The sequence below is a fragment of the Xenopus laevis genome, chromosome 4S (assembly GCF_017654675.1).
Source record: "Xenopus laevis strain J_2021 chromosome 4S, Xenopus_laevis_v10.1, whole genome shotgun sequence".
In the NCBI taxonomy this organism is placed as follows: Eukaryota; Metazoa; Chordata; class Amphibia; order Anura; family Pipidae; genus Xenopus; species Xenopus laevis.
The window spans coordinates 130,582,766-130,609,548 of record NC_054378.1 but is presented as its reverse complement, the minus strand read 5'-3'; the positions used below and the strand labels follow the sequence as shown (position 1 = coordinate 130,609,548).

Below are 26,783 nucleotides of genomic sequence, written 5' to 3'. Positions count from 1 at the left end.
AATAGAATTGAAGAAATCGACAAAAAAAATGTTTCCCTTTTAATCTTGATTGCTCAGACATTATGTGCAAAAATATGCTTTTCTATCAAATTAGAACATTTTTTTTATAAGAGGATTCTGTGCATGTATGGAAATAAATGTGGCATTGCCCCGGTCTGGTGAGGGCGTCACTTTCAGGACCATTCGGAAAAGATTGTGCTGCTGGGAGTTATAGTTCTATGAGGAGCGACCCATCAGAACCAACATCACACTGACCCTCAGTCCAGAGAAACCCAAACAGTAGTCAGTGCCCTCCTTCATGCCCAACCTTGATGGCACAACTCACAGAGGGAGACACTGTCAATGAGATGAAGTGGTTCCGGGTTCTGGTAGAACCTTGAGTCCATCTCTTGTTACACATTATTGGGAATAAACATTAAGATTTCAGGCTGCTTGTGAGAATTGCCTTTACTTGGTACAAAACACTCGCTGGTATCAGAGTCAGATCAAATACAAGAACCCAGTTTGTTATTTATTGCTAAGGCCGGTGCCTCTATCAGCTGGTTCTGACATCGCAGCTCAGACACAGGTTCAAATCTGGCGCCGATCCAGTGAATAAGCCTCAAAATAAACGGCCTCCTGCATTTGCCGCTGCACGGTTACATATAGATACAGCCCTCGTTCTGCAAAAGGAAACTTGGCCCAAGAGCTTACTATTCTCCTAAAGCATTCGAAAATACCGACACTGAAACTTCATGGGCAACAAGTATCAGCACCTTCTCCTTGAGGGACATCTGGGTTCTAAAGGGATATTCCATAGGATTCCTATTGTCTTGAGATGTCGGGTGGTTCCAGAGAATTTTAGAATTTTTTCATGAAACTGAGATTATTTAGCAGAAAAAAACCCCAATTTTCAGTTGGCACCTGGAAATATTCTCTGGAGTTTAATATGATCCGACCCACAAGAATGTTCCAGTCGTGAGTAAGGCACGTGGGTGACCCCATTGGTTCCTCATTATTTATCTATTTGTCTCACTCGGGTAAATGCGCCTCAAATCTTCTCATCAATTTCTTATCCCTCTCATAGACTTCTATTGTGTGCCCCCCACTCACTGTCTGTACGGCACCCCCACAGCTGGGCACAATGACACTGGCGCATCTTCTCCCGGCAGCCGAATGTTCTCCACCAAATCCAACACTAGGGACTTCCCTCGCCCAGACATCGTGGCATCTAAGGGCATTAAAAACAAAAAATTGGTGGAAATAAAGAAATAGTTACGAGTATTGGAGAAGGTAAAGTTTAGGGAAAGGAAAGATGATTATATCCTTTAAACTCTTTTGCCAAAATGGGGTAATGCCCATTGGTAAACACTAGGCGGTATTTTAGATAATACAGGTATGGGATCCCTTATCCACAAAATCCATTATCCAGAAAGCTCAAAAGTATAGGAAGGCAGCATAGGTATTCCCTTGTACCAAGCACAATTCAGCAGGAACAGTCCCTAAGTTTGCTCATAGTCTGTACAGAGAGATCCCATAAAACTATGGCAGCATAGGTATTCCCTGTACTAAGCACAATTCAGCAGGAACAGTCCCTAAGTTTGCTCATAGTCTGTACAGAGAGATCCCATAAAACTATGGTACATAGGTATTCCTCTGTACTAAGCACAATTCAGCAGGAACAGTCCCTAAGTTTGCTCATAGTCTATACAGAGAGATCCCATAAAACTAAGGCAGCATAGGTATTCCTCTGTACTAAGCACAATTCAGCAGGAACAGTCCCTAAGTTTGCTCAAAGTCTATACAGAGAGATCCCACAAAACTATGGCACATAGGTATTCCCTGTACTAAGCACAATTCAGCAGGAACAGTCCATAAGTTTGCTCATAGTCTGTACAGAGAGATCCCATAAAACTATGGCAGCATAGGTATTCCCTGTACTAAGCACAATTCAGCAGGAACAGTCCCCTAAGTTTGCTCATAGTCTGTACAGAGAGATCCCATAAAACTAGGGCAGCATAGGTATTCCCTGTACTAAGCACAATTCAGCAGGAACAGTCCCTAAGTTTGCTCATAGTCTATACAGAGAGATCCCATAAAACTATGGCAGCATAGGTATTCCTCTGTACTAAGCACAATTCAGCAGGAACAGTCCCTAAGTTTGCTTAAAGTCTATACAGAGAGATCCCACAAAACTATGGCACATAGGTATTCCCTGTACTAAGCACAATTCAGCAGGAACAGTCCCTAAGTTTGCTCATAGTCTGTACAGAGAGATCCCATAAAACTATGGCAGCATAGGTATTCCCTGTACTAAGCACAATTCAGCAGGAACAGTCCCTAAGTTTGCTCATAGTCTATACAGAGAGATCCCATAAAACTATGGCAGCATAGGTATTCCTCTGTACTAAGCACAATTCAGCAGGAACAGTCCCTAAGTTTGCTCATAGTCTATACAGAGAGATCCCACAAAACTATGGCACATAGGTATTCCCTGTACTAAGCACAATTCAGCAGGAACAGTCCATAAGTTTGCTCATAGCCTGTATGTATGTAAATTTCTTTTTACATATTACCGGGTTATAAGGGTTAAATTCTCCTCATATTGAGCAAAAGATAATCAGAAGGAAAGAGCCCAGTTATATAATTTAGAATTGTATTTTAGGGGATCAGTTGACTGTTAATTGTTACCCCAGTAATAATATAAATATCTCCCATTATATTCAGGGATTTTTGGGGACAGTCCCCACGATATTCAGCTCTAAACCTTCTACACAAGTCCCTTGATTATAAAGGCAGATTTCCTGGAATTCCCCCCCTCCCGGATCCTTCATTAATATTCACAAATAAATGGTTTCCTGTCAGCGAATCACATTTCCTCATTCTTATCAGATTTATTTTGATTTGTGCAACGTCCAGTAGCCACATGGGGGTTCAGTCCAACAATGGGGGGCACAGGGTTCTGTGTGTTGGAAACAGGGGGGCAGTTGTGCCAATGTCTGAGTTACTCACCTGCAGAATCCGTGGTTCTCATACGCAAAATCCACCCAATCCGCCAACGCAGGCCGGCCGCCATCTTTATTATTGTTATTATTTCTGCCTTTCATCCCAAACTGCTCCACCTGCACATTCTCCAGCCCCTCACAGTCCAACTGATTCCACACGACCTTCTCTCTGGGCACAAAACAAGTTGACAAAAGAAAAAGAAAATAAGGAACGTGCGTCTGATAGAGACTCAATTCCCTCCTGATCCCTCCTGCCCCGAACATCACAAATACCAATTTACTCTTCCATTTTCCTTAACGGCTCAGATAGATTTACATCACCGAGTCACAGCTAGAGATACATTTAGTAGGTTTCAAGCAGCAGCAACTGGTCTGAACCCCAGAAGATATTAAATATATAGATATATAAGAACTATAGTCTCTGGGAAGGGAGTGTGACTGTGGGATAGCAGGTATAGTAGGGAGAGATGGTGCCTATAGTAACAGTGGATAATAGTCTCTGGGAAGGGAGTGTGACTGTGGGATAGCAGGTATAGTAGGGAGAGATGGTGCCTATAGTAACAGTGGGATAATAGTCTCTGGGAAGGGAGTGTGACTGTGGGATCGCAGGTATAGTAGGGAGAGATGGTGCCTATAGTAACAGTGGATAATAGTCTCTGGGAAGGGAGTGTGACTGTGGGATAGCAGGTATAGTAGGGAGAGATGTGTCTATAGTAACAGTGGATAATAGTCTCTGGGAAGGGAGTGTGACTGTGGGATAGCAGGTATAGTAGGGAGAGATGGTGTCTATAGTAACAGTGGATAATAGTCTCTGGGAAGGGAGTGTGACTCTGGGATAACAGGTATAGTAGGGAGAGATGTGCCTATAGTAACAGTGGATAATAGTCTCTGGGAAGGGAGTGTGACTCTGGGATAACAGGTATAGTAGGGAGAGATGTGCCTATAGTAACAGTGGATAATAGTCTCTGGGAAGGGAGTGTGACTGTGGGATAGCAGGTATAGTAGGGAGAGATGGTGCCTATAGTAACAGTGGATAATAGTCTCTGGGAAGGGAGTGTGACTGTGGGATAGCAGGTATAGTAGGGAGAGATGTGTCTATAGTAACAGTGGATAATAGTCTCTGGGAAGGGAGTGTGACTGTGGGATAGCAGGTATAGTAGGGAGAGATGGTGCCTATAGTAACAGTGGATAATAGTCTCTGGGAAGGGAGTGTGACTGTGGGATAGCAGGTATAGTAGGGAGAGATGGTGCCTATAGTAACAGTGGATAATAGTCTCTGGGAAGGGAGTGTGACTGTGGGATAGCAGGTATAGTAGGGAGAGATGGTGCCTATAGTAACAGTGGGATAATAGTCTCTGGGAAGGGAGTGTGACTGTGGGATAGCAGGTATAGTAGGGAGAGATGGTGCCTATAGTAACAGTGGATAATAGTCTCTGGGAAGGGAGTGTGACTGTGGAAAGACATTTTTCTCGCAGGTTTATATGGACTTTAGCTGTAGCTGAACATTAAGTTCTCACCGTGAGGCTCCACTTATTTTCTGCCGCATCCAATTAAAGGGTCTAGTGCCCGACAGATGCTCCAATCAGTTACGGTTCTATTAATGTCCCACTAATAAAGACAATGAGCTGTGACTAATTACACAAATCCCCCGGGGGCTGAAGGTGAATAAATACAGGACAAGGACTCTGGGCACAGGAGGTAGAATTTAAAGGAACAGTAACAGAGAGAGAGAAAGACTCTGGTCATTTGGGTGAAATAAACAGCAATGTTGATTTGTTTCCATGGTGCCTGACAGGGAGGGGCCCAGTTGCAAGTAAGTCATTAGTGCGACCTGTGCCCCTGTGACAAGACACACCATTCTGTGGCATTAGTATTACAATACTTATTGATACTTTTTATTCCTCATCTTTCTATTCAGGCCATTCCTATTCATATTTCAGTCTCTCATTCAAATCAGTGCATGTTGCTAGGGGAATTTGGACCCTAGCAACCAAATGGCTGAAATTACAAACTGGAGAACTGCTGAATAAAATGCTAAATAAGTCAAAAACCACAATTAATAAAAAATTAAAACCAATGGCAAATTGTCTCAGAATAGCCCTCTCTACATCATAGTAACAGTTAATTTAAAGGTGAACACCCCCTTTAAAAGGGAAGTAAAGTGTAAAATAGAATAAGGCTAGAAATGCTGTATTTTGTATACTAAACATAAACATGAACTTACTGCACCACAAGCCTAATCAAACAAATGATTTATGCTTTCAAAGTTGGCCACAGGGGGTCACCATCTTGTAACTTTGTTATACATCTTTGCAAGACCAAGACTGTGCACATGCTCAGTGTGATCTGGGCTGCTTAGGGATCGTCATAAATGATCAAAACAGCACAAGTCAATTAATATCTGCCAGAAGCTGATACACAAGACTGATTAATAATCAGAATATACAGACTGCACTGGGTCCTGTGTTGTCATGTAATCTAATGTGGATTTTATAGTTTTTGTTTTGTTTAATACAAACTTTCTCCAACTCTGCAGAACCAGCGGCTGCAGCAAAATAATCCTCCAAATAGAATCCCAGTTTATCTGTTTAAATCTGGCTCCATGATCTTAGTCCCTGCAGCTGGAGTTGGAAACAGTAAAGGGCAAAAATAAAATCCAATACAAATCTCTACACAGTCGCCGACTGCTCTACAGGGAAACAAACAAAGCTGCTTGAGTTCTGCATGGCTGGGAAGTAAGGCGGGGGCTCCCCCTGCTGTTCATAAGTATGATTGTTTCCCTGCAGAGCAGTTAGGGACCGTCTGACAATTCCAATCCACAGCAGTAAATGAAGGGAGAATTTCACTATATACAGTCAGGTTTCTTATTAAAACGGTACACATTTTTTAATTAAAATATATTGGAGATAGGTTTCTTTTTCATTAAAATGGGATTTGTTTTCCCCTTCCTCAAGTTGAGCCTCCAGCTTTGCAGCACTGCTGGGAATCGGGCCCTTACAGAAGGCGGAGCAACTATACAGACGATTTCCCCTACTTACCTCTCGGAGCGGCGCCTCTCGTTTTTCTTGATGCAGCTGAAGAGACAACACGTCAGGAAGGCCATGGACATGAGCAGGATAATGGCGCAGCTCACAATGGAGGCGATTACGGCGACTTTAAAGCCAAACGTCTCATACCTGGAAAGGGCTGGGGGGACACGGGAGAGAAACGGAACAGACGTTACTGGGGCTCATTCACATCAGGGTGAAAAGCACGGGCGCAATCAGTCATTTTAATCATAATTAAATAATAATGCAGCTCATGAAATGGTTTAGAAACGTGTTCAGACGCAAAGTACATTGTGTAACATCCACAGTGACCCCTTCACCCCCCCCCCCCAATCCACTCGCCTGTAATTGGCCTATAGAGAACAGCAAACTGAGTTGCACTGAGACCTAATGAATATCAAATAGAGAACAACCTGTTTCAGCTCTCAGACTGTCTGGAAGAAACATTCCTGGCTGCAAAGAGGAAACATCTTCAATATAATATTGTACATTAGGCAATTAAATAATTCTGCCCCCCAGCATCTCGGCTGTTCTCTCCCTCCCCACTGCTCATGCATCACATTATACCTGAAAAGGGCAACTTAACCCAGAAACTGTTATATATGATTCATTCCTCATTCTTGCTGGCCTTTAGTTATGTGTAACTGTCACTGTGTCTGACTATCACTGTCTGTCTGTCCCTTTCTCTAGTTTTGACTCCTGATACCTCCCCCAATATCCACTCCTACCTCATGTGTAACTGTCATTGTCACTCTCAGTCTCTTTTCTGCACTGCTGCCTCTGACTCCTGAAATAATGTGTTACAAACCAGCTGATTAACAGATCTTAAGAACAGACTTTTTCTACTTTGTTTCAACAGTCAGACCCAGAGAAGAGAAAGGGACAGACACAATGACAGTTACACAGAACTATAAACCCAGTGAGAATGAGGAATTAATGGATATTGGGAAGTTGTATCAGGAGTCAGAAGCAGCAGTGCAGAGAAGAGAAAGGGACAGACACAATGACAGTTACACAGAACTATAAACCCAGTGAGAATGAGGAATGAATGGATATTGGGAAGTTGTATCAGGAGTCAGAAGCAGCAGTGCAGAGAAGAGAAAGGGACAGACACAATGACAGTTACACAGAACTATAAACCCAGTGAGAATGAGGAATGAATGGATATTGGGAAGTTGTATCAGGAGTCAGAAGCAGCAGTGCAGAGAAAGGGACAGACACAATGACAGTTACACAGAACTATAAACCCAGTGAGAATGAGGAATGAATGGATATTGGGAAGTTGTATCAGGAGTCAGAAGCAGCAGTGCAGAGAAGAGAAAGGGACAGACACAATGACAGTTACACAGAACTATAAACCCAGTGAGAATGAGGAATGAATGGATATTGGGAAGTTGTATCAGGAGTCAGAAGCAGCAGTGCAGAGAAAGGGACAGACACAATGACAGTTACACAGAACTATAAACCCAGTGAGAATGAGGAATGAATGGATATTGGGAAGTTGTATCAGGAGTCAGAAGCAGCAGTGCAGAGAAGAGAAAGGGACAGACACAATGACAGTTACACAGAACTATAAACCCAGTGAGAATGAGGAATGAATGGATATTGGGAAGTTGTATCAGGAGTCAGAAGCAGCAGTGCAGAGAAAGGGACAGACACAATGACAGTTACACAGAACTATAAACCCAGTGAGAATGAGGAATGAATGGATATTGGGAAGTTGTATCAGGAGTCAGAGGCAGCAGTGCAGAGAAAGGGACAGACACAATGACAGTTACACAGAACTATAAACCCAGTGAGAATGAGGAATGAATGGATATTGGGAAGTTGTATCAGGAGTCAGAAGCAGCAGTGCAGAGAAGAGAAAGGGACAGACACAATGACAGTTACACAGAACTATAAACCCAGTGAGAATGAGGAATGAATGGATATTGGGAAGTTGTATCAGGAGTCAGAAGCAGCAGTGCAGAGAAAGGGACAGACACAATGACAGTTACACAGAACTATAAACCCAGTGAGAATGAGGAATGAATGGATATTGGGAAGTTGTATCAGGAGTCAGAAGCAGCAGTGCAGAGAAGAGAAAGGGACAGACACAATGACAGTTACACAGAACTATAAACCCAGTGAGAATGAGGAATGAATGGATATTTGGAAGTTGTATCAGGAGTCAGAAGCAGCAGTGCAGAGAAGAGAAAGGGACAGACACAATGACAGTTACACAGAACTATAAACCCAGTGAGAATGAGGAATGAATGGATATTGGGAAGTTGTATCAGGAGTCAGAAGCAGCAGTGCAGAGAAAGGGACAGACACAATGACAGTTACACAGAACTATAAACCCAGTGAGAATGAGGAATGAATGGATATTGGGAAGTTGTATCAGGAGTCAGAAGCAGCAGTGCAGAGAAGAGAAAGGGACAGACACAATGACAGTTACACAGAACTATAAACCCAGTGAGAATGAGGAATGAATGGATATTGGGAAGTTGTATCAGGAGTCAGAAGCAGCAGTGCAGAGAAGAGAAAGGGACAGACACAATGACAGTTACACAGAACTATAAACCCAGTGAGAATGAGGAATGAATGGATATTTGGAAGTTGTATCAGGAGTCAGAAGCAGCAGTGCAGAGAAGAGAAAGGGACAGACACAATGACAGTTACACAGAACTATAAACCCAGTGAGAATGAGGAATGAATGGATATTGGGAAGTTGTATCAGGAGTCAGAAGCAGCAGTGCAGAGAAAGGGACAGACACAATGACAGTTACACAGAACTATAAACCCAGTGAGAATGAGGAATGAATGGATATTGGGAAGTTGTATCAGGAGTCAGAAGCAGCAGTGCAGAGAAGAGAAAGGGACAGACACAATGACAGTTACACAGAACTATAAACCCAGTGAGAATGAGGAATGAATGGATATTGGGAAGTTGTATCAGGAGTCAGAGGCAGCAGTGCAGAGAAGAGAAAGGGACAGACACAATGACAGTTACACAGAACTATAAACCCAGTGAGAATGAGGAATGAATGGATATTGGGAAGTTGTATCAGGAGTCAGAAGCAGCAGTGCAGAGAAGAGAAAGGGACAGACACAATGACAGTTACACAGAACTATAAACCCAGTGAGAATGAGGAATGAATGGATATTTGGAAGTTGTATCAGGAGTCAGAAGCAGCAGTGCAGAGAAGAGAAAGGGACAGACACAATGACAGTTACACAGAACTATAAACCCAGTGAGAATGAGGAATGAATGGATATTGGGAAGTTGTATCAGGAGTCAGAGGCAGCAGTGCAGAGATGAGAAAGGGACAGACACAATGACAGTTACACAGAACTATAAACCCAGTGAGAATGAGGAATGAATGGATATTGGGAAGTTGTATCAGGAGTCAGAAGCAGCAGTGCAGAGAAGAGAAAGGGACAGTGAGGAATGAATGGACAGACAGACACAATGACAGAATGAATTAGTAGTGGATTTCTGGTCTCTGTCACTTTATGAAACAACTTGTAGATCAGAGTCTCTCAGAGCCCCGGGGCCCATTTCTCTCGTTTGTGACTAATAGCCGGGGGGTTTGGGACACTAATAAGCCCAATGCTCCAGTGGAAACCTCATGTTCCTCACGTCTGTGGAATCACAAGCAGTAACTGTAGGGGGGGCTGATGACTCTTCCGTTCTGCAGTTAAAACCTCAGCGTTGGAGCAGATAAAAGAGGGGGCACATCACTAACTATGAGCCCAATATCTCTCTCTGCGCTAAAGGAACCCAGAAATTTGGCTTGTTGCCACTACTTGTAACTGGCTGTTCGTTGCCATGGCAGCGGCGGCCCTGGATGGGGGTTTATGGGGGAAACAGAGGCATCACCATGTGCAACACCCCGGCCTATGTACCCACTCCCACTGGTAACCAGACACTGGGGCGCAGCGAGTGGCACATTCAGTGTATCACTAGTGGACACCAGTCGCCGCTGTGAAGTGAGGGGGCAGTTGGGCCTATTCATTATGTGGCATAAAAAAGGGCGAGATAATAAATCACACATCGCCACACTTTACTGTGTAAAACAAAAAGACGTAAAGGGGCATCACATTTTCTTCGTTTCTTCTTATGTGACTTCCATCAGAAGGAATGTAATATAACGGCGTCAAATCTGGCATTCGCATAATGTAAAATTACACACGCCTTCACCATTTATTTTACATGGTTTTTACACAGTTATTCCAGCAAATTTTGTTTTACACAGCGTAATGAATATGCCCCTTAGGGTTAACATGGAACTTCTAGTCATCTAAATTGATTGGCTACCTCGTGTCTGCTGGGAGGAGCTACTGGTGAATAAAGGATCAGAGAGTTTATTGTATGGTCCCCTTATATATTTATATATAGTGATCATATCCCCTTATATATTTATATATAGTGATCATATCTCCTTATATATTTATATATAGTGATCATATCCCCTTATATATTTACATATAGTGATCATATCCCTCTTATATATTTATATATAGTGATTATATCCCTCTTATATATTTATATATAGTGATCATATCCCCCTTATATATTTATATATAGTGATCATATCCCCCTTATATATTTATATATAGTGATCATATCCCCTTATATATTTATATATAGTGATCATATCCCCCTTATATATTTATATATAGTGATCATATCCCCTTATATATTTATATATAGTGATCATATCCCCCTTATATATTTATATATAGTGATCATATCCCCTTATATATTTATATATAGTGATCATATCCCCTTATATATTTATATATAGTGATCATATCCCCCTTATATATTTATATATAGTGATCATATCCCCTTATATATTTATATATAGTGATCATATCCCCCTTATATATTTATATATAGTGATCATATCCCCCTTATATATTTATATATAGTGATCATATCCCCCTTATATATTTATATATAGTGATCATATCCCCCTTATATATATATATATATATAGTGATCATAATCCCCCTTATATATTTATATATAGTGATCATATCCCCTTATATATTTATATATAGTGATCATATCCCTTATATATTTATATATAGTGATCATATCCCCCTTATATATTTATATATATAGTGATCATATCCCCCTTATATATTTATATATAGTGATCATATCCCCCTTATATATTTATATATAGTGATCATATCCCCTTATATATTTATATATAGTGATCATATCCCCTTATATATTTATATATACTGATCATATCCCCCTTATATTTTTATAGATAGTGATCATATCCCCTTATATATTTATATATAGTGATCATATCCCCCTTATATATTTATATATAGTGATCATATCCCCTTATATATTTATATATAGTGATCATATCCCCTTATATATTTATATATAGTGATCATATCCCCTTATATATTTATATATAGTGATCATATCCCCCTTATATATTTATATATAGTGATCATATCCCTTTATATATAGTGATCATACCCCCTTATATATTTATATATAGTGATCATATCCCCTTATATATTTACATATAGTGATCATATCCCCCTTATATATTTATATATAGTGATCATATGATATTACCTTTGCACGTGGGGGTCCCTGAGGTCCATAAGGTGCTGTTCCCTCTCCATACACAGGTAGAGATTCCTTCTCCCACCAGTTGGTACATAGAGGAACACTGGAACATTAACACGGAGCCAACGGAGGAGCCATTGCCATAGACGACGTGCAGGGTCCCCGACTCTGGCGGCGACATCTTCTTACACTGATCTGAGAGGAGAAACATGAGAGAGGGAGGGTCTCAATATACTCCATCTAATTACACCTGTATTCTGTGCCCCCCACATTCACTGGTTTGTTAGTGGCGCCCCAGTATAACTGCTTGGTTTGGACGCAACCTTGGCCCTTTCAGGGGCCACAAATATATCTCCGGTAGTATATATATATATATTCTTATAAACAGTGCTTAGTGATGTCATCTGTTCTAATCAGTGATGTCACTTGTGTCACATGACTGATTAAAACATATCAATTAGAACTATAATGTGCCCCTGTGTTATAAGAGGATGGTAAAAGTCATGACATTGTGGATCTCACGTGCGCCTTCTAATATCCTGACACGTGACACTAGGGGGTCCATTATACACACTCAGTATGTAACGATGAGCAGTGACGAGCAAATTATGGATTCTCAGCAAAATTCCGCATTTCACCATCTGCATTTTTTTTCTCGCAAAACTGCAGCAAAAAAGTTGCCATAAAAAATAAAACATCCATTGACTTTCATGTATTTGGAGTGAGAAAAAAATTGCCACGGATAAAAAAAAAAAATTGACACCTATTGACTTTAAATTTTTTTTTTCGCGAGTTTTTTGGCAAAATGAAAAAGGACAGATTCGCTCCTCACTGATCATTTACAGTAAAATTATTGCTCTTATTATAAAGTAAATTCCAACTGATTAAAGTTCATTTCATTCTGAATTTCCATCTTCCCCCTCGTGAGTTCCGCTGATAAATATTCCTGCCCAGATATAAGTCGCCCCCCGGCCTGAGACGCCTGGACCCCCCGTGTGCCCAGAATATATTAGAAATACATTATAGAATGAGTCGAGTGCTGTCGCTTGTGTTTTGGTAGAAGAGAAGAAATACAAAGTAGGTCTGAGGGAAGATTTACAGGAGCTGAATATAATCACATATAATACATAAAAGCCATGAATATTTTGTAAATTACATCCTTATAAACGGTGAGTAGTGATGTCATTTTTGTCACATGACTCACTGAAACTTGTGTATTATAATAAATAAAGTACTTTCCCTTGTTGGAAAATATGAGGATATTAGAAGTCACTTTAGAGTTCCATGACTCAGCCTTCGGCCTCGTACTTTTATATGGTCATGAAACTCCTCTGTGACTTAGAATATCCTTATATTTTACAATAGGGGGTACTTTATTCACTATATAATTACCCTTCGCACCCAATTCCCTTGTACAAGCAGCGCAGCACCTTGGGGGTCCGGCCAGAGAACTAGAAGCCTCTAACTGCACTGCAGGTTTCTCAGTTATAACGACTGCCCATGGAATGGTAAAGTTATTGGGGTGAGCGGGAGGAACCCCAAAAGGAAAACTCATAAGTAAATGTGCAGATCAGGATGCTGAGGTGCCCCCCCAGACCCCTGTGTAGATCTTAGAGAAAGTGAGAGTATCCGCCGTTGCACTTTGTTATTATTCCAAAGCCAAATGAATTCCTATCGGCGTCACTAACAAACTGCAATAAACTGGGGGAGGGGTTTTCATCGGATTAAAGTGATACTCACATCTGTAAACTAATGGCTCCAATGGATTCTGGGCGGAGAAACAACCCCAGGATTAAAAATTAAACTTCATTTACAACCGTCTTCTCTGTGTTCTCCACATTGTCAGGCCAAGAAAATGGGTGGAGCTTCTTTGTGTGCACTGCTGGTGGGAACCTACCTGTCCCCTTAAGGTGGCCATACACAATAAGATTCGCTCGTTCGGCAACCTCACCTCATGGATCTTTCCCTGATATTCCCACTAATGGCAGGGCGCTATCGGGTTAATACAAACGTTCGGCCCTAGGGCCAAAAGATTGGATTATAATGAAGAAAATTGGCCTTGACAGGTCTTTGGATTGCATCATCAATTTAAGGTGGCCATACACGGGCCGATTAAAGCTGCCGACAGACCGTCATCAGTATTGGCCCGTGTACGGGGCTTCCCCGATCGAGATCTGCCCGAAAGTCGGCCAGATCTTGATCTGATGGGACTAAAAATCCCGTTGGATCGCGGCCGCATCTGTTGGTTGATGTGGTCCCGTGATCCGACCGCCCGTTCCCATTTATTAAGATCCGATCGTTGGGCCCTAGGTTCCTATCAAACACTATTATATTATATTATTATTACTACTATTATTATAGCAATAAATTCCTCCGATTATAAAGGGGCTTATGATTATCATTGTTGAATGTTTGAAGGGAAAAATCGGTTTCTATAGGTTACTAGACCCAACTCCAACTCTCTTTTTATTTCCTCATCATTTAAACTGCTGCCTGGTTCCTAGGGTAAGTGGGACCCTAGCAACCAGATGAGAGAAATATTAAATAGTAAATCATTTAAAAACAAAAAGTTAAGGCCGCTCACAAATTATTGAAATGATGATACGTGCTGTTAATCATTAGGTAACCGCCCCCTTTTAGCATCAAATCCAATAATAAATATTATGGAAAATAAAAATAAACACAAGGCAGATCGAGAGAGAATTTTTACATTACGGGTTCCTAAGGCAACCGCAAGGTTAAGGTAATAACTGCCGTTGCCCCTAGCAACCAGTTTAAAGTTGAACACCTGAAAAAGTGGGATTTTAGCAGCCGTGCTCGCAATGCTGGATCCCCTGACTGTATCCAACTTAAAGGGGAGGCATAGCGCCCATAAACCCCCCCCTCGTCATGCAGCCAATGAGAATATAGGATAATATATGGCACCTTGTTTCAATTTGGCCTAAAGATGATTAACTTTAGAAACAACTCCATTGGTGGAGCTGCACCTACATTGTCTCTGGTCTGAGTGGTAGGCGTGTCCTAAGCACAGTAGGATGTTGACAGCCAATTACAGCTCTGTCCTTACACATGTAGAGATACTGCAGTTCCCTGTCAGGTCCTCCTAACTGCTGAATGTCTCTACATATCTGTTTTGTATGGACTCCCCCAACTTCCAACAACCTCTTCCACAATTCCAAATGCATTTCTTGCTTTTGCCTCACACCCAATGTCATCCCCACAAGTTTTCTTTGGATTGGGGGGCCCTAACGTCAATCTTGTTGGCGTGGAACCAAGATGTTGCTCAGTTACTGGTGTGTTTGGGCTCGTTGTCCCCCCATTTCAAGGGCATTTGCTCTTGGGCATAAGGAAACATGACAAGTATTTGGATTGAAACTGATCCCTGGTATAAAGGGATAAATAGACCCAACACCAGAGTATGAGAAACATCCCCATATCATGATGCTTGTGCTTCACTCTGCACTGGGGCTTCAATTCAGTGTTTGGGGGCGTCTGACAAACTGTCTGCGGCCCCTACACCCAAAAACAACAATCTTGTTTCATCAGTCCCCAAACTGTTGCGCCATTTCTCTTTAGGCCAGTCAGTGTGTTCTTCGGCAAATTGTAAGCTCTTCAGCACACATCTACAACAATGAGATCATTTTAGCTGAACAGACTCTCATTTTCTGCACTTCTTTCTATGTTTGTCCCTCTCCTTTTGAAGCAAAGTGGGTTGTTCTTCTAAGCAATGTGTGGAAGGAGCCATTTGAGTGAGAGTTTCAGAGAGAAATACAATATAACCGTTATTAAGTCAATGACACACAGCAGCATGGCATGACTGTTTCTATTCTATTTCTATTATTCTACTACACCTACTAGTAGTCATAAAATGTATTATTTATATATGTGTGTGTGTCTAGTGATATCACAATAACAACGTCAACAGGCGTGTAGTGATATCACAATAACAACATGTACAATTGCGTAGTGCTGATATTTGCTACTAACTGTCAGCAGCATCTCAGACAAAAGTCTGTCCATGCACAAAGGATATATTTCAGATTATTGGTGCCTGTGTCTCCAGCTGATTCGGTGGGTCCAGGGGAGGCACCTTCCAACCCCCGGTGAGTCTGACACCTCAGTAACTTGATTATTTCCCACAGTGAGACAAATCCACAAGTCAGATTGTGCAGCGAGTAGCAACGTTATTATTATTATTATTAACATGTATTTATGTAGCGCCAACATATTGTGTAGCGCTGTACGTTACAGTAATACCCAGTGATGCAGCAGAGTCTCCCCTCGCCAGACTATAAATCAGCCAAACAAAGGGCCGGCACAGATTTCCAACATGGATTTTTCCATAATAATCAACACAAAAGAGGCCAACGCATTAGTAATAAAACCTCAGTCAACTGCCTGTGATCCCCCGAGACCCAACAATAAAAAATGCATGAAAACTGCAACTTTGTCGTTATTAATATTCCTTCATTTCTTCAGGAAACTTCATCTCTCTACTAAATGTCAATGGGAATTATTGTTGTATTACACAGACTGCCAAGCAGGACGCACGGTGCAGCCCCATTAAACTGACACAGACGCAGTATATGAAATTCACTGATAGTCTCACGTGTCATTCATTCATGTTACTTACTCAAAGGGGAGCTGTACCCCACAAGAGAACTCATTCAGAATAGAATATTGCACCTTCATTTGTTTCAAACATAAAAACTGTTTTAAAATAAACTGTCCATCCAACTATGACCCCACAGTATTCTGTCCCATGTCTGGACTAAGTTCTTGGCCCTTCCCTTCATAAAATGCATCAGTGTTCAAATGAACTCCACTACTTACGGTACAGGCTCCCTGCCCCTTCCCTATAAGCTGCCATCAGAAGGTGCTGGTCCCACCCACTACTTGAGTCACAGACTTCCTGTCCCATACCCTATAGGCTGCCATCAGAGGGTTCTAGTCCCACCCACTACTTGGGTCACAGACTTTCTGTCCCATCCCCTAACTGCTGCCAGAGGGCTCTAGTCCCACCCACTACTTGAGTCAGAGATTTCCTGTCCCATCTCTTATAAGCTGCCATCAGAAGATTCTAGTCCCACCCACTACTTGGGTCACAAACTTTCTGTCCCATCCCCTATAGGCTGCCATCAAAAGGTTCTAGTCCCACCCACTACTTGAGTCACAGACTTCCTGTCCCATCCCCTATAGGCTGCCATCAAAAGGTTCTAGTCCCACCCACTACTTGGGTCACAAACTTTCTGTCCCGTCCTCTATCTGCTGCCAGAGGGCTCTAGTCCCACCCACTACTTGATTCACAGATTTCCTATCCTACCGCCTGTAAGCTGACATCAGAGGATTTTGTTACCACCCACTACTTGGGTCACAGGCTTCTAGTCCCACCCTCTGTAAGGTGCCATTAGTGTGTTTTAGTCCCACCAGGGCCCCATCAGGAAACACAGGGAGCAATACGATTATTTTTCAGTTCTCCCACAGGAGCCCCAATTATTAACTCATGTTACTGGAGCTCCTGGGTGTAAGGCCTTACTTATAAGTACAGTGGGACCCCATTTTTTCATAATTGAATTTATACTAATGCCTCTGTTTCCCCCTAGTACAGAGTATGTATAAAACTGAATCTGAACAGAGGGTTATTATAAGCCCACCCTGTATACCCCACCCAAAAGGTACCTGCACCCCCTCAAACCAAAATCCGCAGCTTTATCTTGCTCCATATAAAGGGCAACACATTGCAATTAAACCACTGGCTGTATGTTGTCACTTTGTGCATATATTGTGTATATTTAATGGATTCTAGGGCCCCCCGAGCCTCCTATGACAAAGGACCCCATTAATCATTGCAGGACATGTATACAAGGTTTCTGTACATAATTGCACTGGGGAGGTGGCGGTATAGTAAATACGAGTGCGGCACTCGGCTGAACAATAGTATTGGGGAAACGTTGGGGAAACGCATTGCATCTGTGACGGTGACGGCGTTTGAACTAAAATAGGAACAAAACACTCATTTTAAAGAGGCAAATGAAACTGCCACCCTGGTGCCGACTCAGCAGTTGTTTCGCCGCTGCAGGGACTCATCTCCATTGCAAATCAGCACAAACACAAAGAGAAGCAACAAAATCATCGGCTGAGCGACTCCTGAGTCACATCTGGGACCTCCGGACATAAAAGCTCTCGGATACTGAAAGCAGCAGCTCAGCTTGAAATAAGACACATATTATCCTTCATACTATTTACTGTGGACTGAAAACTCAGTCATGTGACCTGCACCGCTACCTGTTGTGGAACAGTAAGTGGCTCTGACATTTCAATGTCCTATTAATCCTCTGCCAGGGAGACTGCGTGTTTGGTCCCAAAACTCATGCTGGTAACGTCCCTCCCTCGCCTACAAAGTTACCCCTACAATCACCCAAATGCTCCCAGAAGGGTGCATACCTCCCAACTGTCCCGTTTTTCACTGAGCAGTCCCGATTCTGACAGCTCAACCCCCAGTCCCAGATTGTTACTGAAATGTCCAGACATTCTCTTTGATCTCCTGCACCGAAACAGCCAGAAATAGATGCAAAGCTTCTAAAACTTAATTGGCTTTTGGCAGAGAGCCCAGAATATGTGGCAGGTGCACTTAGATACTTGTGTAACAATTTAAGATAAGCAAAGAAACAATTGTAACAATTTAAGATAAACAAAGAAACAATTGTAACAATTTAAGATAAGGAAAGAAACAATTGTAGCAATTTAAGATAAGTATAGAAACAATTGTAACAATTTAAGATAAGGAAAGAAACAATTGTAACAATCTAAGATATGGAAAGAAACAATTGTAACAATTTAAGATAAGGAAAGAAACAACTGTAACAATCTAAGATAAGCAAAGAAACAATTGTAACAATTTAAAATAAGGAAAGAAACAATTGTAACAATTTCAGATAAGCAAAGAAACAATTGTAACCATTTAAGATAAGCAGGTATTTTGGGGAAACTGTGACTTGCAGCTTAAAGGGCAATTCACCTTCATTAACAAAACTGTAATGACATATAGACAAATATAAAAAGTCCTCTGCACTCAACCCACTATCAATATATTTAAGACAGAGACATTTTGTGCTACTGCTATTGAAAAATGCCTTACCCTTTAAACAACACAGGGATTGTTTGTCCATATATTACAATATATTTAAGATGAAAAACTACGTCAAAGTCGTCCCATATCTGGCCAGTCCTACTCTGAACTTTCATCTGATTCATATTATGCAGAACCCAGTTGGTGAGTGGAGTTCCCCTTTAATAAATGGTGCTGCCCATGAATGATAAAGCAGTTACGGTATTTCTGGGTAAGTCGGCAGTTGTAGCCTCGTTAGTTAAGGACCATGAATCATTTCAGTTCGTTAGGGACCCGCCAGTTGAGGGGTTTGGGATAATTGTAACATTCATCAGCTCGGAGCAGAGGAGAATCATTCGCTTGCGCGTCTCGCTGCGAATGTTACCGATGTATCTTGGGTGACACTCGCCGTTTAGCTTAACCCCTTCCTGGCTGGTGAAGCCTCTCAATGTAGAGTGAAATATTCCCTTTTCGGTGCTTTGCACGTTTGATTTACAGAGTGTTTTCTTAAAAGTAATGAAGCCGTTATTGGCCAATATATCAAGTTGATTTTATTCGCCGCATGACACGCTGCAAAAATTGGCCGTCGCATTTGTTTGTGCCAGTTAGAGAGGGAGGCTCATAACAGCGGCTTTTATTAAGCACCAATGTGGCACAATTAATAGGGATACACCCAATCCAAGATTCTGTTCGGGATTCGGCCTTTTTCAGCACGATTCGGATTTGAACCAAATCCGAATCCTAATTTGCATATGCAAATTAGGGGTGGGAGGGAAATCGTGTGACTTTTTGTCACAAAACAAGGAAGTAAAAAATGTTTCCCCTTCCTACCCCTAATTTGCATATGCAAATTAGGATTCGGTATTCGGCCGAATCTTTCATGAAGGATTCGGGGGTTCGGATGAATCCAAAATAATGGATTCGGTGCATTCCTAGTAATTAATGAACCTGAGATGATACGAGGCTGAATTTGGAGACGTGGGGTCGTAACGTGTGGGCCGGCCCAAGAACCATAGCGGCAGGTTCAGGCTGGTGAAACACCTTTAGGGGGATGGAGCAGGTATAGGCCAAACCTGTGCCCAATTGCTGCTCTGGCAATTAGTATAGTTTATATGTATATAGTTATATATATAAGTAATGACATCATGCTGGGTCAGGTCAGGTTTGGGAGAGAGCAGGTCGGCCAACGTGCCCGGGAACCAAATTTGCAACCGTCCATGCCCCCCAAACAGCTCCCTGCCAGTCTCCTCACTAATTTGCTTCTCCTTTAATTCCACGTCACAGGGGTGAGCCGCCTGCAATTGGGTCACCATCAGAAACTTTGGGGCCCCATACAAATTATTTATCTGCACCCACCCCAGGAACACAAGTGCATTGCACCAAAATACTGGGCTGAACCCCCTAAGCAAACGGATTTGATAGGACAAAAGGCTGAACAATGATACAAACCCCCCAATCCCTGGAAACCAGCAGTGAATCTATAAAGGAAACTGCTGGGGGCAATAAATATTCAATCAGTAGTAGTTCATATAAATAGTACAAATAATTTAAAGGATTGTTCCAAGCACTTTTTCACTTCACTTCAGATCATTCACCAAAAAAACTGAAAACAATTTAAAAAAAAAAGTGTCCGAAGGTGAATAACCGTTTTAATGCGCTAATAAGTCAGTCACTTTATTCGGGGGCAGTGGAATGTACTTTGAGTTTTTTAACTTTATTGGGGGTTAGTGGGTTAAATGTTACCGACCTTACTGCACCGGTCACACTGCTCTGCCCTCTCATTGCTTTATACACAATTTAGCCAAGTTGCTTAAGTATCAGGAGTCAGAGGCAGCAGTGCAGAGAAAGGGACAGACACAATGACAGTTACACAGAACTATAAACCCAGTGAGAATGAGGAATGAATGGATATTGGGAAGTTGTATCAGGAGTCAGAAGCAGCAGTGCAGAGAAGAGAAAGGGACAGACACAATGACAGTTACACAGAACTATAAACCCAGTGAGAATGAGGAATGAATGGATATTGGGAAGTTGTATCAGGAGTCAGAAGCAGCAGTGCAGAGAAGAGAAAGGGACAGACACAATGACAGTTACACAGAACTATAAACCCAGTGAGAATGAGGAATGAATGGATATTGGGAAGTTGTATCAGGAGTCAGAGGCAGCAGTGCAGAGAAAGGGACAGACACAATGACAGTTACACAGAACAATAAACCCAGTAAGAATGAGGAATGAATGGATATTGGGAAGTTGTATCAGGAGTCAGAGGCAGCAGTGCAGAGAAAGGGACAGACACAATGACAGTTACACAGAACAATAAACCCAGTAAGAATGAGGAATGAATGGATATTGGGAAGTTGTATCAGGAGTCAGAGGCAGCAGTGCAGAGAAGAGAAAGGGACAGACACAATGACAGTTACACAGAACTATAAACCCAGTGAGAATGAGGAATGAATGGATATTGGGAAGTTGTATCAGGAGTCAGAAGCAGCAGTGCAGAGAAGAGAAAGAGACAGACACAATGACAGTTACACAGAACCATAAACCCAGTGAGAATGAGGAATGAATGGATATTGGGAAGTTGTATCAGGAGTCAGAAGCAGCAGTGCAGAGAAAGGGACAGACACAATGACAGTTACACAGAACAATAAACCCAGTAAGAATGAGGAATGAATGGATATTGGGAAGTTGTATCAGGAGTCAGAGGCAGCAGTGCAGAGAAAGGGACAGACACAATGACAGTTACACAGAACTATAAACCCAGTGAGAATGAGGAATGAATGGATATTGGGAAGTTGTATCAGGAGTCAGAGGCAGCAGTGCAGAGAAAGGGACAGACACAATGACAGTTACACAGAACAATAAACCCAGTGAGAATGAGGAATGAATGGATATTGGGAAGTTGTATCAGGAGTCAGAGGCAGCAGTGCAGAGAAGAGAAAGGGACAGACACAATGACAGTTACACAGAACTATAAACCCAGTGAGAATGAGGAATGAATGGATATTGGGAAGTTGTATCAGGAGTCAGAGGCAGCAGTGCAGAGAAAGGGACAGACACAATGACAGTTACACAGAACTATAAACCCAGTGAGAATGAGGAATGAATGGATATTGGGAAGTTGTATCAGGAGTCAGAAGCAGCAGTGCAGAGAAAGGGACAGACACAATGACAGTTACACAGAACTATAAACCCAGTGAGAATGAGGAATGAATGGATATTGGGAAGTTGTATCAGGAGTCAGAAGCAGCAGTGCAGAGAAGAGAAAGGGACAGACACAATGACAATTGCGCAGATAGTAATTATATATATACAGTAGAGCATTTGGTTTCCCCAGTGATTATAACCTGATTATTGGTTGTCCCACGGCACAAGGTGGATAGAAGTGATACATTTATAACGTTCCCAGACGTGTCAGAAATGCCCCACATGCTCCTTCTATTGAACAGAAACAGCCCACACTGATAGTTGTCTTATTGCAAAAGGGGTGATTAACTGAATGGGGTACAGGACTGGTTCTAGGCTCGTCCCACAGCCCCCAAGCAAGAACTACTGTGGCTCATACCCAATGTCACACACAGACCCAGTTCCTGATTATTGGGAAATTGCTCAAAAGAGTTAAAACAAGATTTTCTTGAATAGCAAAATTCGATTTTGGGTGGAGTTACCCTTTAAGGCTGGACAGGGTTGATCCATTATCTTTAACCCTCTGATAATTGTTCCTCAATGGGATTTTCAGCCAAATATAAATCTTCTCAGCGCCCCATATCTGAACTTGTGAGATCACATTAACCGAATGTTTCACAGGGAAACAATTCTCTCCTATTTGAGGTTTCTGGTTGCGGGTGGATTAAATGATAATAAGAATCTCCCTGACTCGTCTCTCAGTTCAGAATTGTCACATTCCTGCGAGGGGGTAACAAGTGGCATTGGGGGGAGCTGCACCCTGTACTGACGCTTATGAGAAATTAAATATTTACTAATGTGCTGACACTTACTGTTCCCAAATCTCATTCTACAGAGATGCACTGCTGGGAATAAAACTCCCCCCTCTATATTTATAATAGTAACTAGAATCTCAGCTGCCATAAAATCACAATGGGCCCCTCACACCAATTACTTCTGGGGACAAACAGTCTATTTAGTTTCCTACAATTCAGTCAATTAGTAAAATATTATCAGCATAGGAAGGGGCTTATTTACTGTAAGGGCAGTCAGGTTAAGGGATTCCCTACCAAGAGAGGGGAATGAGTGATTCATTGGTGGGGAGGAAAGGAGATCTCACCATCAGCATAGGAAGGGGTTCTTTACTGTAAGGACAGTCAGGTTATGGGATTCCCTACCAAGAGAGGGCAATGAGTGATTCATTGGTGGAGAGGAAAGGAGATCTCACCATCAGCATAGGAAGGGGTTCTTTACTGTAAGGACAGTCAGGTTATGGGATTCCCTACCAAGAGAGGGGGAATGAGTGATTCCTTGGTGGGGAGGAAAGGAGATCTTACCATCAGCATAGGAAGGGGTTCTTTACTGTAAGGGCAGTCAGGTTATGGGATTCCCTACCAAGAGAGGGCAATGAGTGATTCATTGGTGGAGAGGAAAGGAGATCTCACCATCAGCATAGGAAGGGGTTCTTTACTGTAAGGACAGTCAGGTTATGGGATTCCCTACCAAGAGAGGGGGAATGAGTGATTCCTTGGTGGGGAGGAAAGGAGATCTTACCATCAGCATAGGAAGGGGTTCTTTACTGTAAGGGCAGTCAGGTTATGGGATTCCCTACCAAGAGAGGGGGAATGAGTGATTCATTGGTGGGGAGGAAAGGAGATCTCACCATCAGCATAGGAAGGGGTTCTTTACTGTAAGGACAGTCAGGTTATGGGATTCCCTACCAAGAGAGGGGGAATGAGTGATTCCTTGGTGGGGAGGAAAGGAGATCTTACCATCAGCATAGGAAGGGGTTCTTTACTGTAAGGGCAGTCAGGTTATGGGATTCCCTACCAAGAGAGGGGGAATGAGTGATTCATTGGTGGGGAGGAAAGGAGATCTCACCATCAGTATAGGAAGGGGTTCTTTACTGTAAGGACAGTCAGGTTATGGGATTCCCTACCAAGAGAGGGGAATGAGTGATTCATTGGTGGAGAGGAAAGGAGATCTCACCATCAGCATAGGAAGGGGTTCTTTACTGTAAGGACAGTCAGGTTATGGGATTCCCTACCAAGAGAGGGGGAATGAGTGATTCATTGGTGGGGAGGAAAGGAGATCCCACCATCAGCATAGGAAGGGGTTCTTTACTGTAAGGACAGTCAGGTTATGGGATTCCCTACCAAGAGAGGGGGAATGAGTGATTCATTGGTGGGGAGGAAAGGAGATCTCACCATCAGCATAGGAAGGGGTTCTTTACTGTAAGGGCAGTCAGGTTATGGGATTCCCTACCAAGAGAGGGGGAATGAGTGATTCATTGGTGGGGAGGAAAGGAGATCCCACCATCAGCATAGGAAGGGGTTCTTTACTGTAAGGACAGTCAGGTTATGGGATTCCCTACCAAGAGAGGGGGAATGAGTGATTCCTTGGTGGGGAGGAAAGGAGATCTTACCATCAGCATAGGAAGGGGTTCTTTACTGTAAGGGCAGTCAGGTTATGGGATTCCCTACCAAGAGAGGGGGAATGAGTGATTCATTGGTGGGGGAGGAAAGGAGATCTCACCATCAGCATAGGAAGGGGTTCTTTACTGTAAGGACAGTCAGGTTATGGCATTCCCTACCAAGAGAGGGGGAATGAGTGATTCATTGGTGGGGAGGAAAGGAGATCTCACCATCAGCATAGGAAGGGGTTCTTTACTGTAAGGACAGTCAGGTTATGGGATTCCCTACCAAGAGAGGGGGAATGAGTGATTCATTGGTGGGGAGGAAAGGAGATCTCACCATCAGCATAGGAAGGGGTTCTTTACTGTAAGGACAGTCAGGTTATGGGATTCCCTACCAAGAGAGGGGAATGAGTGATTCATTGGTGGGGAGGAAAGGAGATCTCACCATCAGCATAGGAAGGGGTTCTTTACTGTAAGGGCAGTCAGGTTATGGGATTCCCTACCAAGAGAGGGGAATGAGTGATTCATTGGTGGGGAGGAAAGGAGATCTCACCATCAGCATAGGAAGGGGTTCTTTACTGTAAGGACAGTCAGGTTAAGGGATTCCCTACCAAGAGAGGGGGAATGAGTGATTCATTGGTGGGGAGGAAAGGAGATCTCACCATCAGCATAGGAAGGGGTTCTTTACTGTAAGGACAGTCAGGTTAAGGGATTCCCTACCAAGAGAGGGGGAATGAGTGATTCATTGGTGGGGAGGAAAGGAGATCTCACCATCAGCATAGGAATTTAGCAGCTGAATGGATAGGGTACTGTGGTGCCACATAAGATCATAGGCAGAAGAACAATTACAGCACCTTTATCTGAATCACGCTCCACTCTAGGGCCCTTCCATTGTGGCTCTGTCACCCCCTCTCTGCTCTAACTGCCCAATATACATGGCACTTAACCCCCCCCTTAGATTGTGAGCTCTTGGAGAAAGAACTAAACACTTATTAATTGTATGTTGTTTGGGTTAGAGATTGTTTCCAGACTTATCTTCTATAAACATTCCATAGCCAATGTGATTGCAAGCTCCTAGGCACAGGTCCAGCCTGTGAGATGAGTACTGAGCATTAATCTCTGTATATACTCTGTATATGTTCTCAAACGACAGGTTCTTTTCATCAGGATCTGCACCAAGTGTGACCAGTATATAAATATCGGTTGAACAATTAGAGTGTAAGCTCTTTGATGCAGGAAACAGCTCGGGCTCCTCGTGTCCCTTGTTCCCTGTCTGCACATTACACAGGATCTCATACAATATAAATCAATAATTCCCTCTATACCTTGTGGGCACCAATATGACTCCCCAAATAATTCTTTGTGCCCAGCAGACTCCCCTGGTGACGTCATTAAGCCACAAGGAAGCAGGGGGGCACCCACTCAGGAAGCAGGGGGCACCCACTTGAGACAAATAGTAAATGCCTCCAGCCTGAGCAGCACCAAGGGTTAATGACTTTCACTTAAAGACACAGACAACATAAAGGGCCTTTATTGTAAGAGTTGGTGCAGGTAAAGGGTTAACAAAAGTTTTGGAAAGGAAATCGCCCATTTAACCCTTTATTAAGAGGGAATCAGGTCCCAGTGGGACATTCAGGCAGGTCCCCCCTGTCCCCAGATTAATGTTGGGGCCCCCCATGTGTTACCTGATCTGTTGTACAACTTGTCTCTCCCCTCTGACACCAGGACATTAGGAGACAAGTCCAACACTGAGTCAGTGACCGGCTCCATCATCACAAACGCCCGAAATCGCTCGTCTCTCAGCGGCAGCAGCTCAGACTGAAGGAAAAACTGCCCGTCTGCTCATCCGCGGCCCTCAGTCTCCTCTCTGAATGTATAATGACTGGAGGGACCGCCCGGCCCACGTCTCCTGCCGCTGTCGCATCATCTGGAGGAGAATTGGGCGCAAGTGAAACAGTCGCGAAGTCTGAGCCGCTCAAACCTCAACCGACGCTGCTGCTGCTGCTGCAGGAAAACTGAACTCAAGTGCGACCTCTGTGGCTCCCGGCTGGTACTGCAGCAGCGCTCGCACTGATTAAAGGAGCAGTAACACCAAATCATTTATTCATGTCAATTTAATCCCCTGTGTTACCCTGGACTGGTACATAGGAATAAATTAGATACATTAGATTCATTAGATACATTAAAAATCACAGTTACAACAACATTTCCCACCCCAAGCCCCAAACCCCACACTATAGTTAAAAGACAACACAGACACCAGCGCTAAAAACATTACCCCCCCCCCACATACAAGTTATAAAAATCAATTGAAGGTCAGGGCCCTCCATAAATAGGGTTCCCACCTTTTCTTGACTAAAATATCGGCCTTCCTATATATTTATGTTTATTCCCTGTTAATAACATTGGGATCACTGACCTTCCTATATATTTATCTTTATTCCCTATTACTAACATTGGGATCACTGACCTT

General features: G+C 42.7%; 1 protein-coding gene across 1 annotated transcript; it reads right to left on the bottom strand.

Moving 5' to 3' along the window:
- LOC121393410 (sushi domain-containing protein 3-like) lies at positions 1-26,558 on the bottom strand. The gene is made up of 5 exons (XM_041561872.1): positions 25,996-26,558; positions 11,628-11,816; positions 6,023-6,170; positions 2,992-3,153; positions 1-1,210 (listed from the first exon to the last, which is right to left on the bottom strand). The coding sequence occupies exons 1-5, from the start codon at positions 26,081-26,083 to the stop codon at positions 1,012-1,014; spliced, it is 786 nt and encodes a 261-aa protein (XP_041417806.1). The 5' UTR covers positions 26,084-26,558; the 3' UTR covers positions 1-1,011.
- Positions 26,559-26,783: the final 225 nt, after the last annotated feature.

What these genes read in the sequence shown, in the direction of transcription:
- LOC121393410 (XM_041561872.1), bottom strand. Translation starts at nt 26,083, where the DNA reads ATGATGGAGCCGGTCACTGACTCAGTGTTGGACTTGTCTCCTAATGTC. An exon ending in CAAGTTGTACAACAGATCAG is followed by an intron (nt 11,817 to 25,995) that starts GTAACACATGGG and finishes TTCTCCTCTCAG; the next exon opens with ATCAGTGTAAGAAGATGTCG. An exon ending in GAGAACCACGGATTCTGCAG is followed by an intron (nt 1,211 to 2,991) that starts GTGAGTAACTCA and finishes TAATGCCCTTAG; the next exon opens with ATGCCACGATGTCTGGGCGA.